General features: G+C 40.5%; 1 protein-coding gene across 1 annotated transcript; it reads left to right on the forward strand.

The window, feature by feature from the left end:
- The first annotated feature begins 1,566 nt into the window (after positions 1-1,566).
- alkbh8 (alkB homolog 8, tRNA methyltransferase) lies at positions 1,567-14,916 on the forward strand. The gene is made up of 12 exons (XM_080890007.1): positions 1,567-1,711; positions 2,388-2,521; positions 2,635-2,735; positions 3,556-3,687; positions 3,786-3,881; positions 4,023-4,127; positions 4,789-4,859; positions 9,104-9,210; positions 9,483-9,643; positions 10,457-10,737; positions 13,186-13,335; positions 14,053-14,916. Exons 1-12 carry the CDS (start codon positions 1,574-1,576, stop codon positions 14,782-14,784), a joined length of 2,208 nt encoding a protein of 735 aa, XP_080746133.1. The 5' UTR covers positions 1,567-1,573; the 3' UTR covers positions 14,785-14,916.
- Positions 14,917-19,052: the final 4,136 nt, after the last annotated feature.

Genomic DNA, 19,052 nt, shown 5'->3' on the forward strand with positions numbered 1-19,052 from the left:
TTGAATCTGATGATAGACGAATGAAATGATTGAAAATGGAAAGGTAGAGTCCAACACTCGATATTTAATCCCTTACTGTATCAAGTTGGAGATCAAGTGGATTTGACATTACCGTTTATAATGCCAGCAAAACGGAGCCAAAGGACAGAACAGAAGCTTTGACATGAGAAGAGAACTGAATAGAATCACTTAGCTAAGACTAAAGAACAAGTTTAACAATGTTGCACTGATTGCTCTAAAGGACATCAAAGGGAAAATGCGTGTAATGCAAAATGCAACCTCAAGGAAAAGAAAAGTCACATGGTCACAGTCACAGGTTCTTTTTTGAATCTGCAACTTTATTCCAGACTGTTGGATCAGGGGTCATCAAGAGCATCATAGCTGCACCTGTGCTTTGTTCTATACTGTACTCTTATGCCTTCATGGTTCACGGTGGACAAAATTCTTTCAGATGCTGGAAAAATGACAGGCAAAGTCCAAATGCACATTTTAAAAATGCGCTGATGCTAATCAAGAAAAACACTGTGGAAAAGTGAGACACTCTGAGTCATCCATCTGGAATAGAAGAATGAGTGTCTCACTGAAGTTCATATGATCAGATTTTTATATTATGTGCACTCAGTGGTATGCACCTCCCTTTCATCTTTAGAACAGCCTTAATTCTTTGTGGTGCACATTCAACAAGGTGCTGGAAGCACTTCTCAGAGATTTCGGTCCATGTTGATACGATAGCATCACACAGTTGCTGCAGATTTGTGCTCTCAGCAATGTGCTCTACAGAACTGAGATCTGGTGACTGTGGAGTACAGTGAATGTATGTTCAAGACATAGGTTTGAGATGATTTGAGCTTTGTGACATGGTATGTCATCCTGCTCGAAGCCTCTGTCAGTATTTGTTGTTTTTATCTGACAGACGTGCCACCTGAAGTGGTCTTCTGCTACTGTAACCCATGTGCTTCAGGGTTCCATGTGTTGTGAGACGCTCTTATGTATACCATGGTTGTAGCAAGTCGTTAATTTAGTTACTTTTGCCTTCCTCTTAGGCTGAAGTAGTCTGACCATTCTCCTCTGACTTCAGGCATTAATAATACATTTTGACCCAGAAAACCCATGTTAACGGGATATTTCTCTTGCCATACATTTCTCTGTAAACCCTAGACATGGTTGTGTGGGGAAACTCCCAGAAGATCAGTGGTTTCTGAAACACTCAGACCATTCCATCTGCCACCAAAAACCATGCCACGTTCAAAGTCACATAAATCACATTTTTTGCCATTCTAATCCTCAGGTCGTCCTAATACGTCCACGCGTTTAAATGCACTCAGTTGCTGCCATGTGATTGGCTGAGTAAGACAAGATGAGAATAAGTTAACAGCTGTAGCTAACAAAGTTCCGAGAAGTGCATATATATATTTTATTCACATGTAATAATTTCATTTTATTCTTAACAAATCAGAATTATGTAAGATAAACACTTTAGTTACATTTTACAAAATGTCTCCTGGAGAGGTAATCTTTGGGAACCGAAGTCTTTCAGTCCCCGTTGCACCCGGACGGATTAAAACAACGTACCATGGATGCTAGTGAGGAAAACAACGTGAAGGCCGTCAGGAGAAGTAAAGAAGAGAAAAAACTTCTCAGAAAACAAATTAAAGCCAGTCACACATTACTGAAGCATGAAGGCATCCATACGACCCCGCAGCTTACCAGGGTAAAGAAAAATAACGTTTATTTGACGGGAAATGGTTCGTTGTCATATGTTTCATTATTCTTCGCTTGTTTTATAACATTAAAATGATTTTAAAAGTTACCTGCATATCTAATATTTAATTGTTCTATTCAAAATTTTTATATATATATTTATTACTATTGTTGTTATTATTATTGATAAATTAACAAGAAAATCAGCCGCTGTTTATGGAAAATACCTTGAATATTTTACTCGTTATAAGAGACTTTTCATTTGCTCCTTTTAAATGGGATTCATTTTTGTGTTCCTGCAGCAGTCTGAGACAGTTTTAAGAACCATTTCTATTTATCTGAAACGATTTCACGCTGTTATCTCTGCAGACAAATACAAATACGAGTTCATAAAAATTGGGTTTCATAGCAAAAGGGAACAAACTACTTTATACTAGAGACAAATATCAACAAACAAACATCAACATTTTAAGCCAGTAAAAGCATCACAACAAAAACACAAACTACTTCATTTGTTTAGTTGTTTTTTCATGAGAGTATGTGTTGTAGGTTGATTGATTGCTAAGCAGTCTAACAATCCTTGAGAAAAGGCCTTTTCCCCCTTTTTTCTGACATCTTCTTTTTTTCAGTTATTTTCAGGTTTGTTTGTTTTTGTGTGATTTTTACTGTTTATTTCACCTCTGCAGAGTCTGGTGGTGGCTAATGGTGGCCTGGGGAACAGCGTTAGTCGAGAGGAGCTCTCGGCAGCGCTGAAAGAGATGGGAGAAGTGGAGAGCCTGCTCATGCCTCCCCATAAGCCCTATGCTTTTGTCACATACAGGTACACTTGGGGCACAGACAGCACTTTGCCACAGCAGGAATGCGCTTTGTACATTGAGGACCTTTTTATTCCAGTTAAAACTAATATTATTGTCATTTTCATTCTCGTTCCAGGTGTGAAGAGAGTGCTCTAAAAGCGTACACCCACCTTAATGGACAGAAGCTGCAGTACGGAGAGAGCAGCGTCATGCTCTACCTCGCTTATGTCAACTCAGGTACTTTTACTTTCAGTACCATCAGGAACATTGTGAGTTCTTTCAGATATAGCCTGGCTTAGACATAAATTCTCCTTTCTCTTTTAAATGGATTTACACTTGCAGGGTTTTTTTTATTGTGTTTTATTAATGTAATGAGTTATTGCAATGCATTTGACTGAAAGTTGTCTTCTTAAAGTTCCATATGACATTACAATGGCTTCAGATGCCGGTGATTGTTCTGTATGGGTCTTATTAGAGCTTAGCTCAGCTTTCGATACAGTGGATCTTACACTGGATTGGGTTTCTTCATATGTTACTAATAGAAGTTGTTCAATCTTTGCAAAGACTATGTCAGTGTATGTCTGATGTTTTTTTTGGGTCTGTATTTTCTGCCACTTGGTCAGGTAATTGCCAGTGCTGATAGTATTTCTTGCCATTTTTTTGCTGATGACCGTCAGCTGCGTTACTCTTTTAAACAGCATGTGCACTCTGCACTCATACTTTTGATTGGCTGTTTATCAGCTGTTAAGGATTGGCTAGCTGGATTTTTTTTCTTTTAGTTAAATGAATAAGAAGCTTTATTATTGCTTTTTCATATTGCTTCTTATTGAAGCATTTGTTGGGTTCATAGGCTCTTCTGTCAAGCGATTTATAAATAACCTTGTGTTTTACTAGATAGTTCTTTGTCTCTGGATGCTCATGATAAAACTGATACATGTGCCCGACAAATCTTAGGTTTACAAGTAAGTCAAATAATCTGAAATACTCTGAAAGGTTTTGTTGGTTTTTTTGCAGCCAGTATTTAAGATCTACTGTGTATTTTCACGCTCTTGTATAGTGACCTATGAGGAGGAAGCATCCGTCCCATTGCCAGAGGGTTTAGTTCTGCTGGAGGATTTTGTGTCCCCAGAAGAAGAAGCTCTGCTGCTTGCTGCTGTAGACTGGTCATCCACTAATGAGGATGTTACAGGTGAGGGTATCATTTCCCCCCCAAAAAAGCTGTGAAGAAAAGCCAGGCATACACTTTTGATTACTGTTTCTGAATAATCCCCTTTAACTGATTCTTAGCGCAAAAAGCTCTGAAGCACAGAAGAGTGAAACATTATGGCTTTGAATTTCGCTACGACAACAACAATGTGGATAAGGACAAGCCATTACCTGCAGGTAATCTGGATCTTCTTTTATCAAACATATTGTATCAGGTGTGGTTTTGTGGACTGTGTTTTTCGTGATATGGTCTTCAGTCATTAGACAAGCATATAATAAAGCAAAACAGAAGTAGCAGAGGAATATGTGTGTTTCTAGGTATCCCTGCGGAGTGTTTACCTGTTCTGGAGCGTTGTTTAAGAAATGGACAGATCAACGTTATGCCAGACCAGCTGACTGTAAATCAGTATGAATCTGGACAGGGTGAGTTACAGCTCGAATAATTCACAGAAAGTTTTTGCTCATTCCCAACTCTTATTTTTTAATTTCTGAACTCTACTAGCTGGGATTGGCTCCAGAGCCCCTGCAACCCTTTGTTAGAATATTGTGATAAGGAAGGATAGATAGATTAGTGCTGTATGATTCTCAGCTCAGAATAATAATAATAATTATACTGGTCCTTTGGGCAGTTAATAACTGAAACAAGGACTTTTAGTCCCCGTCGCCATTATATTGTAATTTTAAATATACAATATAAATGTAACAAATTTATTAGACCACCACCCAGTGTAAGGTTTATGCCACAGCTGCTCTAAGTTAACACAGTATTGTTAATTACTAAGATGCCAAATTATGATTATTTACTTGCATTCATGGACGGAAAAATTGGTTTTAGTGGTTGAGTGTTACGCTTGATTAATAACTGCTTTTATAACTGATAATTAATCTGTTATTAAAAATGAATAAGAGAGCACACAAACAGAGTTTACTGATTTGCACCACTGGGTGGCAGCAGAGCCTTTCCTGAACCAGTCGATGAGGAGTTATGGAAGCCTTTGGGCTGAGAGAAGTTTCTTAAATGTTTCGCTTGATTAACTTTGCTCTGAAGGTTTTCATTTTTCATGTTTGTTTATGATATTTCCAGGTATTCCTCCTCATGTGGACACTCACTCTGCCTTTGAGGACACCATCCTGTCTCTGAGCCTGGGGGCAAAGGTGAGAAGTCGGTCAGGCATCTGTGATTTGATCATCGTCATCGTTGCCACAGACCTGTGAGCTGTTGGTAATTAGTAGCTGTTTGAAGCCAGCATCAGTCAGCAGTACTCGACGTGCAATCATCAGTGATTAAAATGAAAGTTGTACATAAAGATGGTCTAAAGAAAACACTGCCAGCTTTCATCTTAAAACTGTTAAGAGGTGGTTATTCGTTTAAACCCAGTGAGATCAAGTCTGTGTGTATTCATTTATAAGTTCTAGTTTAATCTGTCAAATTAACCGCAACCTTCCTGAGCTCTGTGATTTATCTGCTTCAGAGAGCTGTCAGTAGTGTGTGTGTGTGTGTGTGTGTGTGTGTGTGTGTGTGTGTGTGTGTGTGTGTGTGTGTGTGTGTGAGGGTGCGTACGTGCACACATCTTGTGTCCTTGTGTTTTTCCTGAGAACACTGTGTTACCTTCTCGGTGTGTCTCATTCTTTTCAGTTCCTTCTCACCGTAGCATCCGTTCATCCAGCAGGCACTTAAGGAATTAAAGCTCGCAAGAAATTTTGTAAACAAACGGATGTACACAAGAGTTATAGATTTTCCATTTTCATGTCCTTCACTCTTCCAGGTGTTCACAGGTGTTGCGACCTATAAACTAAGATCGTGGGTTTAGTCTTTGCTGCCTGATTGCTGTGGATGAACACCCATCTGTCCCTGCTTGTCTGAAAAGCAGGGGCTCTGCTAGCAATCAGCTGTCATCTGCTGTGGCATCTGTCACACACACACACACACACACACACACACACACACACACACACACACACACACACACACACACACACACACACACACACACACACACACACACACACAGACTGACAGTGTGTGTATTCATTGTCCTTGCTTTTCAGTGGAGATTCAGAGCCACAGAAAAAGTGGGCATATTAAATCACGTTAAAAAAGGAAGGGACACTTGGAGGAATATTTGAAGCGAATAGACCCCGAAAGAAAGTTTTATTGAGTGCAATTAAACTGGCTCTTCTTTAAGCGATGCATGGGAGTAATGGTACTGTTAAGCTGAGCGGTGGTATTTCTCGCAGTATTTCCTGTTTAACACCACTCAAGTACGCATTTACATGTAGTCATGGTGACCTGCTGAAGCTCAAACTGTGCTTTAGAATTGGAAAAAGTTGATTCGAATGACTAAACGTGGCATGGTTGCTGGTGCCAGATGCGCTGGTCTGATTATTTCAGAAACTGCTGATTTGCTGGGATTTTCCCACACAGCCATCTGTAGGGTTTACAAAGACAGGTCGAATAAAAGAGAATTTATCCAGTGAGCGGCAGTTCTCTGGGTGAAAATGTGTTTTTGATGTCAGAGGACTGAGGACTGCTTGAAGCCGATAAGAAGAAGAACCACCGCACGCAGAAGAGCATCTCTGAACACAGAACGCATTGAAAACTTGAAGCACATTGGCTACGTCAGATTGCCGCTGCACTCTGCAGTAAACTGAGGCTGTAGTTCCCATCAAAATTGGATAGTGTAAGCATGGATTCATGCTCCCTCGTATCAACGGTTCAGGCTGTTTGTGGTGGTGGGGGGGTATTTTCTTAGCACACTTTGGACACCTAGTACCAACTCAGCATTGTTGAAACACCACAGCCTCCCTGAGTATTGGGAAGAAGGTGCTCTGCTCCATCTCAAAGGGGCTCCGACTGGGTACTAGTAATGAAGCTCTGAGTGCACATTAGGATTTCTAAATTTGATGTTGTGGTGGTTGCAGAGAATACAACAAGTAGCTTATTTTAAAGACTATTTGGAAACCTTGTTAAATATTTTGCTACTCTGTGGATTTAATGAGTGCACTGCAGTTTGATTCAGCTTTGATTTAAGCAGACAGGATTTGGTGCATAACAAACCTTTATGCCATTCGCTCAGTTTCATTGGATTTAATTTCTCTGAAAATGTAACACAAGTGATTCAGTCATTATTAATGAAACACTTGTTTCCTGGTAATTACACGAACTATAACTGCATTATTGAGCTGTTTGTGATGTTGTATATTGGCAGCCTTTTTGGTGTGTGCTTGTGTGTTTGTGAGGACCAGTTGTAGACTACAGAAGCAAGGACTGACTTTAGGGCTAATTGTAGAAGTTAGGCAGAGGTTTAGGGTTACTTATTGTGATGCTTGAAGTTAAGGTAAGGAAGTAAAGAAGTAAAGAAGCTCTCTGTAATTGATTGTACTCAGAAAGATGTACAAACCTGTGTGTGTTTGTGTGTGCGTGCATACGTGTGAGGAGGGAGGGAGATGATGAATAGTTGTGAAGTAAAGCGTAGTTGCCGGCGTCACCATCGATTTAGTCACATTCCACCCTTTCATTGATTGGCTAACACTCCTCAGAGGGGAACACACACACACAGTAGTGTGTTAGTGAGGACCTTCATTGACATAATGGCTTCCCTAGCCCCTTACCCTAACCATTAAAAATGAATGCCTAACCCTTACCCTAAACCTAACCATAACCTAATTGTAACCCTGACACTGAAACTACATTTTGAGCCTCAAAAAGGCCTTCACTATACTTGTGAGAACCAACAGTCACTTGTAAGGACACACTCACCGGTCCTCACAAGTATAGTAGAATGCAGATTTCGGTGCTCATAAAGATAGCTAGACAGGAACACACACACACACACACACACACATATACATGAATGCCATCTACTTCACAAAATCCAATTTTCCTGCTGTCAGAATTTGGAGGGATACAATTGGAAATTGTTGTAGATGTAATTTCCCAGCAGAGCTTATTCTGTTATGTGCTGTAAGGAAACATTAGGATCAAACACCAACGCTGTGTCTGCTAGCTGCAAGTGAGAGAAAACATGAACAGTGTTTTAGGTGGTCGACAGTGTTTTCCTTTGGGTGACATCAGTCAAAACTGTGTAGTTTGGAAGTTTCGTGCCAAAGTCTCTTTCAGTCCTGAGCTACTGCTGGATCAGTAAAATATTAGCTTTGGTGCAAACGTTAAAAAAAAAAAAAAAAAGTAAATGAAAAATGAGTCAAAGTTTTTTAAATTTGTCATACTACTACTAATAGTAGTAGTAATAATAATAATAATAATAATTAATAATAGCTGTACAGCAGTATGGCTTAATTAGAATATAGAAACAAACCATGAAATTGCCCAACTCTCTACTGAAGAACTAAAAGCATAAAAACTAGTGCGTAACTTGTTTCCTGTACTTGCAGATACAGAAACATTTTGATGAATAATAAAAATATAAAGGTGTATTATCAGCAGTTATTACTTGCAGCAGATGCACAGTAATATGTAGGGAAACACTGATGCAGGATGCCAAATTATTATTGCTGTTGAACTGTTAGTTGGAATTGCATGTCCACAACAGGAGCATCATGATGTCTTCTAGGTGGATGTCCTGCTGCTGTGATGGGCCTTCATGCTTATAATGTTGGCCTGATCTTTGTTGATGTTGAGACTGATTCCCAGTTCTGATGTCAGAAGTGCAGTTTTTGTCCAGCCTCTGGGGGCAAGAGCACCGTGTCATCAGCAAAGTCAGAGTTGCCATATTGTGCTGATAGTGCCGAGTGAATGCTGTTCCTTCTTCCTACTGTAGAACTCATGATACAGTGAGTTGGAGAGGAATAGATATGTTTGGGTGTCTACTCAGCAAAATGCACAGGTGCAATGAGAGAGGACCAGGACCCATTCCTTGAGAGACTTCTTACATCATAGCAGTTCTATCTCATTTACCATCATTGATGATGGCTGCATGTACCATGTGTGAGGAATCTGATTGCAGTTCCTGCCTTTCCTATTTAGAAGTGATCCACAGTATCAGATGCTGCTAAGATCAAATGCAGTCGAGTCTGTGAAACTCCCCGCATTATTCCTCAGGCAAATTGTGTTCAAAACCTTTGCAAGGGCTGCTTCTATGCTGTGATACGAGCGGAAATCTGACTGAGAGCTGTCACGGATGTCATCCATCAGTAGAAAATGATTGGGTTACAAAGGGAAGGGCCTGGCGGCTGTTTTTTGTGTGTGTGTGTGTGTGTGTGTGTGTGTGGCATTGGAAATATGCCTGCAAGAAATATATATGTATATAAATCCACACCCAATGACTTTAAAACCTTCATAAAAATTTTTAATTTAATCAGTAATTTGTTATTATCGGTGCAGTGAAGTAATGAGTAGAAACCACTCTTACTTTTAACACAGCGCGTTTGTGTTTGTGCAGACGGTGATGGAGTTCCGACATCCTGATGGTCGTGTTGTTGCTGTGGTGCTGCCTGGACGGAGCCTGCTGGTCATGAAGAGCGAGAGCAGATATCTCTGGACTCATGGGTAAGCTGGACTGTGTCAAAGCATCAGTCTCTCCTTTTGGAGTCAGGTTCTTTTGACCTGATCTTTGGATTGATGCTTAATTTGCTGCTTTTTCCTCTGAAAAAGAAACTATTTATTTACTACAATTAGTACATTTCAGTCTGTTGATGGTCTTCGTCTTCAACCTTTGCATTGTATTTGTTCACATCCACATCCTCTCATCCTCTTCACCAGTTGGTGTGTGTTTTTGTCTTTTATAACTACTAAGACAAGCTCTTTGTGTGTCCTTTTAGGATCACTCCTCGTAAGTTTGACATGGTGCCGGCCTGTGAGCAGCAATCCCCCGATCATGTGACGCCTGAACCTGGAACACGTAGCAATCTGACTCTGAGCAAGAGGGGCACACGCACTTCTTTCACTTTCCGCAAGATCAGGCCTGAACCCTGCCGCTGTGGTGAGAGTGAAGCAAAACACACTTTGCTTTTATAAACTGCTTTACTCACATTATGAGAGTAAGTGAGGTTTTGAGAGGTAAATTTAATTTTAATATATGTAATATGTTACGGGGCTCCTTTTTCTCATTTTTTTTCATTTCTGTTGTTCTGGGTTCTTTTGTGACCTGGATGAGTTGTTGATGCGCTCTTGGAGTAATTTTGTTAGGCTGGCCACTTCTTGGGAAGGTTCACCACAGTTCCAACCATGGCTGTCACCATGGTGACAGGAGTCCCAAACCTTAGAAATGGCTTTGTAACCCCGTTTCACACTGATCAAGCAACTTTGTTTCTCAGACGTTTCTTTAGATCCTGACATGATGCTTTGCTTTTTGAGGTCTTTCAGCCTGCTTCACTTTGTCAGGTTCAGTTTAAGTGATTTCTTAATTCTACAGGTATGGCAGCAATCAGACCTGGGTGTGGCTAGTGAAATTGAACTTGGCTTTCCAAAAAATGTGGTTAATCACAGTTTAGGCTACTACTTTATCCCCCACAGGGCCAGATTGATAGGTTTGTTTACCTTTTGTCGCTTAATAAATGAAATTGTCAGGATATCTTTGTCTAATATTAAAATTAGACAGCAGGATTATGTTATTTTGTCAGACAGTTTCATCGCATGAGAATCCTAAACCCAGAGCATAGCTAGCGCTTTTGCATAAAGACAATAATAAAAGATATGCGAACGATATGATTGTAATTAAACGTTGCATGGCAACGCAGGTCAAAGATAAACGATCGGCACATCTCACCAGTGAACGCCTTCTCTCTGTCTCCAGCCTTCCCCTCTGCCTGTGACAGTCAGGGAGCTCCTTCAACACTCTCGCCCTCTACGCCGTCCCCTCCCGCGCTTCCATGTTGCCATGCCGATGCAGCCCGTCTAGAGGAGGAGTATGTGCACCGGGTGTACGACGCTATCGCCTCCCACTTCAGCAGCACCCGCCACTCCCCCTGGCCTCGCGTTTGCCACTTCCTGTCCTCGCTCCCACCGGGTAGCGTACTAGCTGATGTGGGCTGCGGAAATGGGAAATACCTGGGCGTAAACCCAGAGATGATTGCAGTGAGTGTCATTTTATACTGAAATGTCTGCGCCTCTGAGATACTTCATTGATCCCTGCAGGGTAATTTCCTCTATCACTGCTTTTTTTATTGCTGCTGTTTCTTAGATTGTCAGCGCTTTGAAATGCTACACATTTTCATAACAGGCGTTTATCTGCAGAAGCATTCATCTGTGTATTCGAGCTAGAACTCCTCTCCTTCATTTCTCACATAGGGATGCAAAATCTAAGATGGCTCTGGGCTTTTTCAAACACATGTAGATCAGCATGACTCATCCAATAACTACTAATGACCTTACACAACACTGTCGCTCTGATAAGGCCACAGAGGTGAGGTTAGAGATGTAACATCAGGTTTAACTTTGGGTTAAAGCCTTTAAACACCATCAGACTTATAGGTGAAAGGATAAAAGAAAGTGAAATGGACTTACATAAAACATCAAAGCATGGCTGTAATAAATGGAATACAGGGTTGTAATTATAGTCAGATCTGCTTGTGCTTTAATGACGGGGGAGTGATACTGATGAGCTTTTTAACTTACACATTCAAGCAGTCTTGAATGTGACAAACCGTTCCTAAAAACAACACAGCTTTAAATTCTTGGGAGAATTCAGGAGCTCTAAATTCGTCCATGTTAAAGGTTGATTGTCTGGTGGCAACATTTTATTTTGGTGAATTGGTGGATTGGTTCACTTGAATGAGTTGTGATGTTTAATAGAACCGGAAAACAAAAAAGATATCCTAGTTGTTTAAAAATCTCTTTAGTTGGAAGAAATTGAGACAGTATTGCGATATATACAGGGACACCAATTATCAATATTCAAGTAAATAAATAAAAATTAATCTGGGAATATTCAAAACAAAAGGCCTCATCTCACCTGATAAGAAGCAACCTTTCTGCAAACAATCGGGGAGATTGTTGAAGGTTTCCAAAGAACTTTTTCATTTATAACATAATAGTTAATGGGAATTTCTGTCTATGCAGACAGCATCAGGGATTTTCACTGATTTATCACAGTTAACTGTTGTATTGACAGACATAGATTGCATGTTATTGGCAACTTGACCCCATGCAGTCCAGACTGACTTCACATTTATGGCAGGTTTCAGTGACAGTGCTGGTGTGGTTCACCGTGTCATTTTGCAGCAAAAAACAAATCGCTGAAGTGAGATAACTTTGTCTTCTTGGATAAAACAAGTATTGTTTACATTTAAAAAAGTTCAAAGTGAGCTGTTCATCTGTAATTAGGGTACACTGTTCACCTCAGCTGTCAATGCTGGGTGTGAAGTATCCACATCTATTTACTCTGAAGGAGGCTGAAAACTTTATACTGTCAGTTAAAAAAGAATCGCCCCTGTACAGCTATACATATCATAATTTCTGCCCTGAGTGTTTTAACATTGGAGACTATGGGGTTTATTTCCTCTCAAAGCCAACCTCAAGTGGCCATTTGGGGAACTGCAGCTGTTGCGCATCAGCTAAAGCTTCTTTCCCCGAACAGTAGACAGACCACGTCGTGGTCACACTCGCAGTGCTCGGGATTTTCATAAACATAAAAAGAAAAGGAGGAACCTGAGCGAGCCACTTCAGGACCTGGTTGCATAAGCCTGACCTCTGTGCTTCAGAATGAAGCAAAGTTTGCATCATTGGGCTAGACGCTGCAGCTTACACGTCTACCTCCAGTGGTAGAGCTTTGGGTCTCTGGGAGGGTATAACTGAATGTGAAATGTAGGCGTGAGTTAGCAGAGAGTTTGCTTTTGGCCACAGGTGTAAACATCACGTCTTGCTTCAGGACGGCTAAATAAATAAGAGTAAGGCACAGCAGGATGAGATTCCTGTTGTTGCTCTCATTTCTTCCCTGTTTCTTTTTTTTTTTTTTTTTTTTTTGCATAAGCTCAGTTTCCATGGTAATATCCTACATTTCCTGTTTACGTATGCACACTGGGATATTCTTGTTTGGGATTTGGGGGTGCATGTAAGCAGCTTATCCTGACTCAGAGTGTAGCTGTGATAAATCAGAACAGAGAACACTGTGATCATGCAGCGAGCACAGCAGCTACCCGAGTTTTATTCTGCTTGTTCTCATTTTCTCCCAACCCAGGCCTCTGCTCTTCTTCTGTTTTCTCGCCTCAGTCCTTCCCTCTTTTTGTGCCTCCTGCTCTACTTAATCTTTCTGTTTGCACGTCAGCAGTAGATCGAGGGTGTGTGTGCATATGTGTAGTGTTCCCGCTCTCTCACTTGTGTCTGCTGTCTCTTGTTCACCTCGCATAGTTTATCTCCATTCTTGCTCATTTTCTCTGGCTTAAATGATCACGAGCAGTTTGTAAACGTGTTCTTCTTCAGACCTTGTACGTGCTGACACTCTGCTGACGTGTGCGTTTGTTGCCGTTTGAGAATGATAGTCCACTGAATGGCCTTGTTACTCTCTCTCTGTATGTTTTATTTCAGGTGGGATGTGATCGTAGCAGCGCTCTCGTCCAAATTTGTGCAGAGAGGGGTTTCCACGCATTTGTTTCTGATGCTCTGAATGTTCCTCTGCGAACAGCCTCCTGTGACGCTTGCATCTCTATAGCCGTCATACACCATTTCTCCACAGAGGTACACACAGCTCATCCTCATACAAAGAATAACCAGAATAGAACCGTTATATCAGTTTTATTTAGAAAGATGGACCTACAAAAAAAGACTTGTATTAATTGTTAGTAGCTCACTAAAGTTTTCATGTTCTGAACTTTTCATGGAACCGTGTGCAAAAGCCAGCTCTTATTTCTTTAAATTCTACTAGGAACATGGGAATGGATGCAGTGATTTATTCAAACATGTGCAAACATACTTGGTAATACTGATATAAGGCATAAGGAGACAGACTTAAATATTTGGTATGACCACCTTTATTCTATACAGCCTGAACTCTCTTGGGCAGCTTTCCTGTAAGGTCTGGAAGTCTTCAGGAATAGTTCTCTAAGCTTCTTGAAGGACATTCAAATCTCTTCTTGGGATGTTGGCTGCTTTTTGTTCTGTTCTCCATCAACATGATCCCACAGTGCTTAAATAATGTTGACATCTGGGCTCTGGGGAGGCCAATCCATGACTGATAGTGTTGCACTGTATGCTTTTCTCTCCAGATACGCTTTTACTGCATTAGCAGTAGGTATTGATCGGTGGATCAAAATCTGATGGTATTTTTCTGTGTTCATAATTCCATCAATTAGGAATCAGGTTGTTGGTGCAAAATCTCTCTGACAATGATTCACATGCAGTGAGTTGCATGTGATTCTGTCTTTAATTAATTTTTTTAATGTGTGTGTGTTGTAGGAGCGGCGGCTAGCAGCTATGAGAGAGTTGGTGAGACTTCTAAAGCCTGGAGGTCATGCACTCATCTATGTTTGGGCTTTTGAACAAGAGTACAACAAGCAGAGGTCTAAGTACCTCAAAGACCACAACAAAGAGCATAATGGGAAGGAAAACCTTACTAAAAGCACATCCGAAGACAGACGGGAGCCTCATGGGAAATCGGCTATCCAGAATAGCGGACATTTAGAAGAAGGCTACGAACCTGTTGGCAAAGTGACTGATGGCAAGCTTAGTGTGCACACAAACCGCACAGCCTTTAACACCCAGGACCTTTTAGTTCCCTGGCATCTGAAAGAGGGGAAAAAACCAGGGGAGGAAGAGTCAGGAGATGGTGTGAAAAGGAATAAAAGAAAGGAGAAGTCTAAAAAGGTTTTAACTAACCAAACCAGAACTGACAGTAACCCTGGTCTCAGTCCAGGTTTTGATGCAAGTATGTCTCCTGGATTAAGACTTGACACTGATGACGCCACTCACAGCCCAGGCTCTAAGCCCAGTCCGAGTGGCACCACTCAGACCTCGAGTTCTCATCTGAAATCAGAGTCTGAGAGCCATCTAACCGCCGTCTTTCACCGCTATTATCATGTCTTCCACCAGGGGGAGCTGGAACAGCTGTGCAGCCAGGTGGATGGAGTCAAGGTACAGAGCAGCTACCATGACCAGGGTAACTGGTGTGTTATATTAGAGAAGGACTGACACACACGTCATTAAAATCATTTTTATGCAACTACAGATCTGCATAAATAAAGAATTTTAACTTAAAATTAAAGGATCCAGTTTTTGCCTTTTACATATATATGATTTTTAACTGTGTTGGAATAAATTAAAAACAAATCTCTGCTCCTGTTGTGCTTATTTATATCACCATGTTTTGACCTTGGCTGAGCAAACACACCTTTTCCCTGTTATGGTGTCATGGATCGAATAATCCCACTGCGATAAATCCCACCAGCTTTACTCAAAAATAAATGCAACTAAATGAAACATTTCTGGAGTTAGTATATCTACTAAGCATACTCTGGCTAGCTCACTGAAACCCCACAATAAAAACAAGCCTATTCAGCCGAGTGCAAAGACAAGACTGTACCTCACAGGCGATACAACCCTAATCTCAAAAAAAGTTGGGACATTGTGTAAAACGGAAATAAAAATGATGCGATGAAAATGTCTCATTTTAAGACAAATATTCGCTCATTTTGAGTTTGATCACAGCAACATGTCTCAAAAACATTAGGGCAGGCCATGTTTACAGGTGTGTAGCAACCTTGCTTCTTTTAAGATCTGGGAACTAAGGAGACCAGCTGCTGGGCTTTTGGGAGATGAATGTCGTAGCTGCTCAACATTCCTGGGTGGTCTTTGCTTTATTTTTGTTTCATGATGCATCAGATGTTTCCAACTGATGAGAGCTCTGGACTGCAGGCACGTTCAGCACCAGGATTCTTCTGATAAGATTGACATGATGTGAGATAACTTAATGCATTATGTAGTTCAGCATTATCTTTTGAAATATGCAAGACCTTCCCTGAAAAAGACATCACCTGGGCGGGAGCATATGTTGCTCTAAAAGCTGTTTATACCTTTCAGGACTGATTGTGTCTTTCCAGATGTGCAACTGTGCAATTCCATAGGTACTAATGCACCCCTGTACTATCAGCGATGCAGGCTATTGAGCTGAACGACGTCATATTGTTCGTGAAATAGTAAAATGTTTGTTTTGCGACACACATTTTCCCCACATTTTGTTTGACATTGTAACTCGCTGCTTTGCTTCCTCTCCTGACCTCAGTGTCTGCTCTGAAATCACTGAGCTGTAGTTCAGTTGTAGCCTGTCTGCCTGACCTTTTCAAGGTAAAGGGCTGAGGTGTAACACGGCAGTTCAAGGCTGCGGGTAATTTGGTCACATTTAGGAACTGGTCTATATTTTTTTTTGTCCTTTTAAATATGACAGAGGTGGCACCTCACGGTTAGGCATCATACAGGCACATGATTAGCTACACACTGTATGCATACAGTGATTAATAACTGTTTAACCCCACCTTTTCTACCATAAATCCTTACAAACAAACAATACAAAACTAAGAATGCTCTTAACTAAGAATAAGAGATCACAACAGGAAAATAACATATAGCTCTATTCTGTTGCCCACATTGTAAAGGGTGACTTTGCATGTAAACAGGAAAATGAGTAGGGAAGAGGTGAAAGTGGGATTGAGCACTTTAAAATTGGTTGTAATGGCTCAGCGTGGGGAAAAGAATCACAACGCAGAATCATTTCTATAGAGAGCTCCAGTAGATTTTCTTTAAACACATCATGTATTTCACATGGTTCACTTCTGAATTACAAAATCTTAGAAAAATCTGAGGCTCAGTTAACTGAAGAATCACACAAAAGAACAACTTTAATTTCACCATAACCCTCTGGAAATTTAAATGACTTTACAATTGTTGTACATTACTCTAAAATCAGTGCTATGAGATTGATTTTAAGATGACAACCTGATTTAAAACAGAATCTAACAAACAGTCTTGCCCCTGGAAATAGCTCTAAGATATTAAAACAAAGGCAAATGAGATCATTTGGAAAAAATGTACTTGTACTGTGATGAATGCAGTGCGTTTATTTACAGTGAAATCACAACAAGATGCAGACTGAATTCGGTGAATGTATGTCCTCGACTGCCGTGCAGGATCTCCTCCCAGTGACTATGGTCCGTGTTTCCGCTCACTCCGTTTCTAAATCCCGTGCGCTCGCTACGCGATCCTGCAGGAAACCACAAAAGCAGCCGTAAAAAAACACGAAGGGCAAACCACGCACTTCTAAACATCTATGTTCACCGGGTAAACTGACGGTTTCTCACGCAGCGATCCAGTGTCGACCGGAGATCACTCTGTTAAGAAGCTCCACAGGCGAGGCTGATCAGCTGCAGGTGTGTGTGGTTATGCTCCCAGGTGTGGCGGGTCCCCAAGGCGGGAACACACTCGGCAGGCCCCGGAATCAAAAGAAGATGAGCCCATGAAATAAAAAGAAGTCTACAAACACTCATGAATTCTGGGTCACTATAAATGAAAATGTGACATATTTTCAAAGCATAAAAATAAAATTTTACAAAATTCATGTTCGTTGACCATCATATTCCACGTGTCACAATTGAAAAGCATAATATACTTAGAAAGTGTTCAAAGTTGAATTTCCAGATCCCAACTAACCCAATTATTGTTTTTTTAAGCTGCAGAGTAGTTTTCCGCTCTTCTTGCCCGTAAGATGTTTCTAATCATACATTACCCATCTGACCTGATACATTAGCATTAAGTACCACCATGTGATCTGTAAGTACAGGAGTGATTGTTACTAAAAATGGACCCCTGTATTACTGTGTACATATATTCTTATTACTGTTAAATTTCATGTAATATTACATGAAAACCAATGGAAATTTGTATTTACAACAAGGACTTTTCACCCTGACGTCAAACTTTTGAGCAGTAGTGTGTATTGTATGCATGTATCTGTGTGCATGGGATCAGGATTTTGTCATCACTTCCAATCAAAGACTACATTTTTTAGCTGTGTCCGTCTTTACAAATTGAGTTGGAGTGTTTCAAGGCTGATGGAAAACTCTCCCTAACAAGTCCACTTTATTGCGTGCACATGTATTTTCTCCTATAAGTGGCTGATAGGTATCTAACTAGTCCACTTTATGCATGCTGCCTAATCTGTCACGCTTATCGGTGGCTCATGGTTGCTTAAAGCCTATGTCTGTACTTGACCACAGAGGCAGAGCATCATTCAATCCTGCCAGCTGCCTATCTTGGTAGCATTTCAAGGATGACCGACTCCACTTTCTCTGCAGCAAGACAGCTCATAACTTTTTAACAGTGTCTCCCTGTCCTGATATCCAATATCATCTGCTATAATCAAGGACCATTCACTATCATTGCAATCTACACTACAGCTCAAAAGTTTGAAGTGACGTAGAAACGACTAATTTTCTAAAAATATTGAAATTCATAATGACGTTCAATGGAATATATACAGTTGTATACAGACTAGGGCTGGGCGATATGGCCTAAAATTCATATCACGATATAATTTTAAGCATGTGCGGTAACGATATATATATATTTTTCTTCTGTATAACGTATTTTCCACACTAAAAATCCTTTAATTTTCTCAAAAATCGAGAGTGTGCCTTATGTATGAATTCTGGTTGTGCTTACTGACCTCGAACCGATTTCTGTGTGCAGAAATCTGTTAAAAAATGTTTTAGTACAACTTTGGTAAGCTGCACTGCTTGATGGATTGTCAGAGCATTATGGCTGCCGTAGTGAGGAGCTTCGCGGAGTAATCTGGGTCCAAACCCCCTCATAGTCAGGTCCCAAAGTCAAACGAATACTAAGAGTTAAAAACGGTCTAAATTCTTTCATCTTTAATTAAATCATCAGCGTTGCTGCTTTATCGGGTGTAACAATTAAGTTTTACATCCATGAAAACAGAATTTATTAAATTTAACGGAGTTACAAGTTAACAGGAAGTTAGCTTGCTAGTTTACAACTAACCATTTCATAGCATGTTCTGACTGAGAGATTTTTGAAACTAATTAAAACGTACAGCTCTGCTACCACTTCCAACATAAATGAAGACAGAAAACTAAACAGCAGTGGCGTTTGCAGGGTTACTGAAGTTGGACTACCTGGTATATAATGTTGTGCTACGTGATTGCTAGCGACACAGCTATGTTAGCATAACATTAGCACAATGAAGCTGGAGGATGAACGCCAACTTTTTCTCCACTCGATAAAAGTTAACGTGAGGGATTCTGGTGGTCAGGGACAAATGCAATCGCATAGCAGGATGCTATACACGGGCCAAACTTCAGTCAGGAGAACAACTGAGATTATTCATCCAGTCATTTGCTATTATTCATCCACAATACGAGGTTAGTTATTAATATACTACAACAACA

Source organism: Rhamphochromis sp. 'chilingali' (genome assembly GCF_963969265.1).
Source record: "Rhamphochromis sp. 'chilingali' genome assembly, chromosome: 8".
NCBI classification, from domain to species: Eukaryota; Metazoa; Chordata; class Actinopteri; order Cichliformes; family Cichlidae; genus Rhamphochromis; species Rhamphochromis sp. 'chilingali'.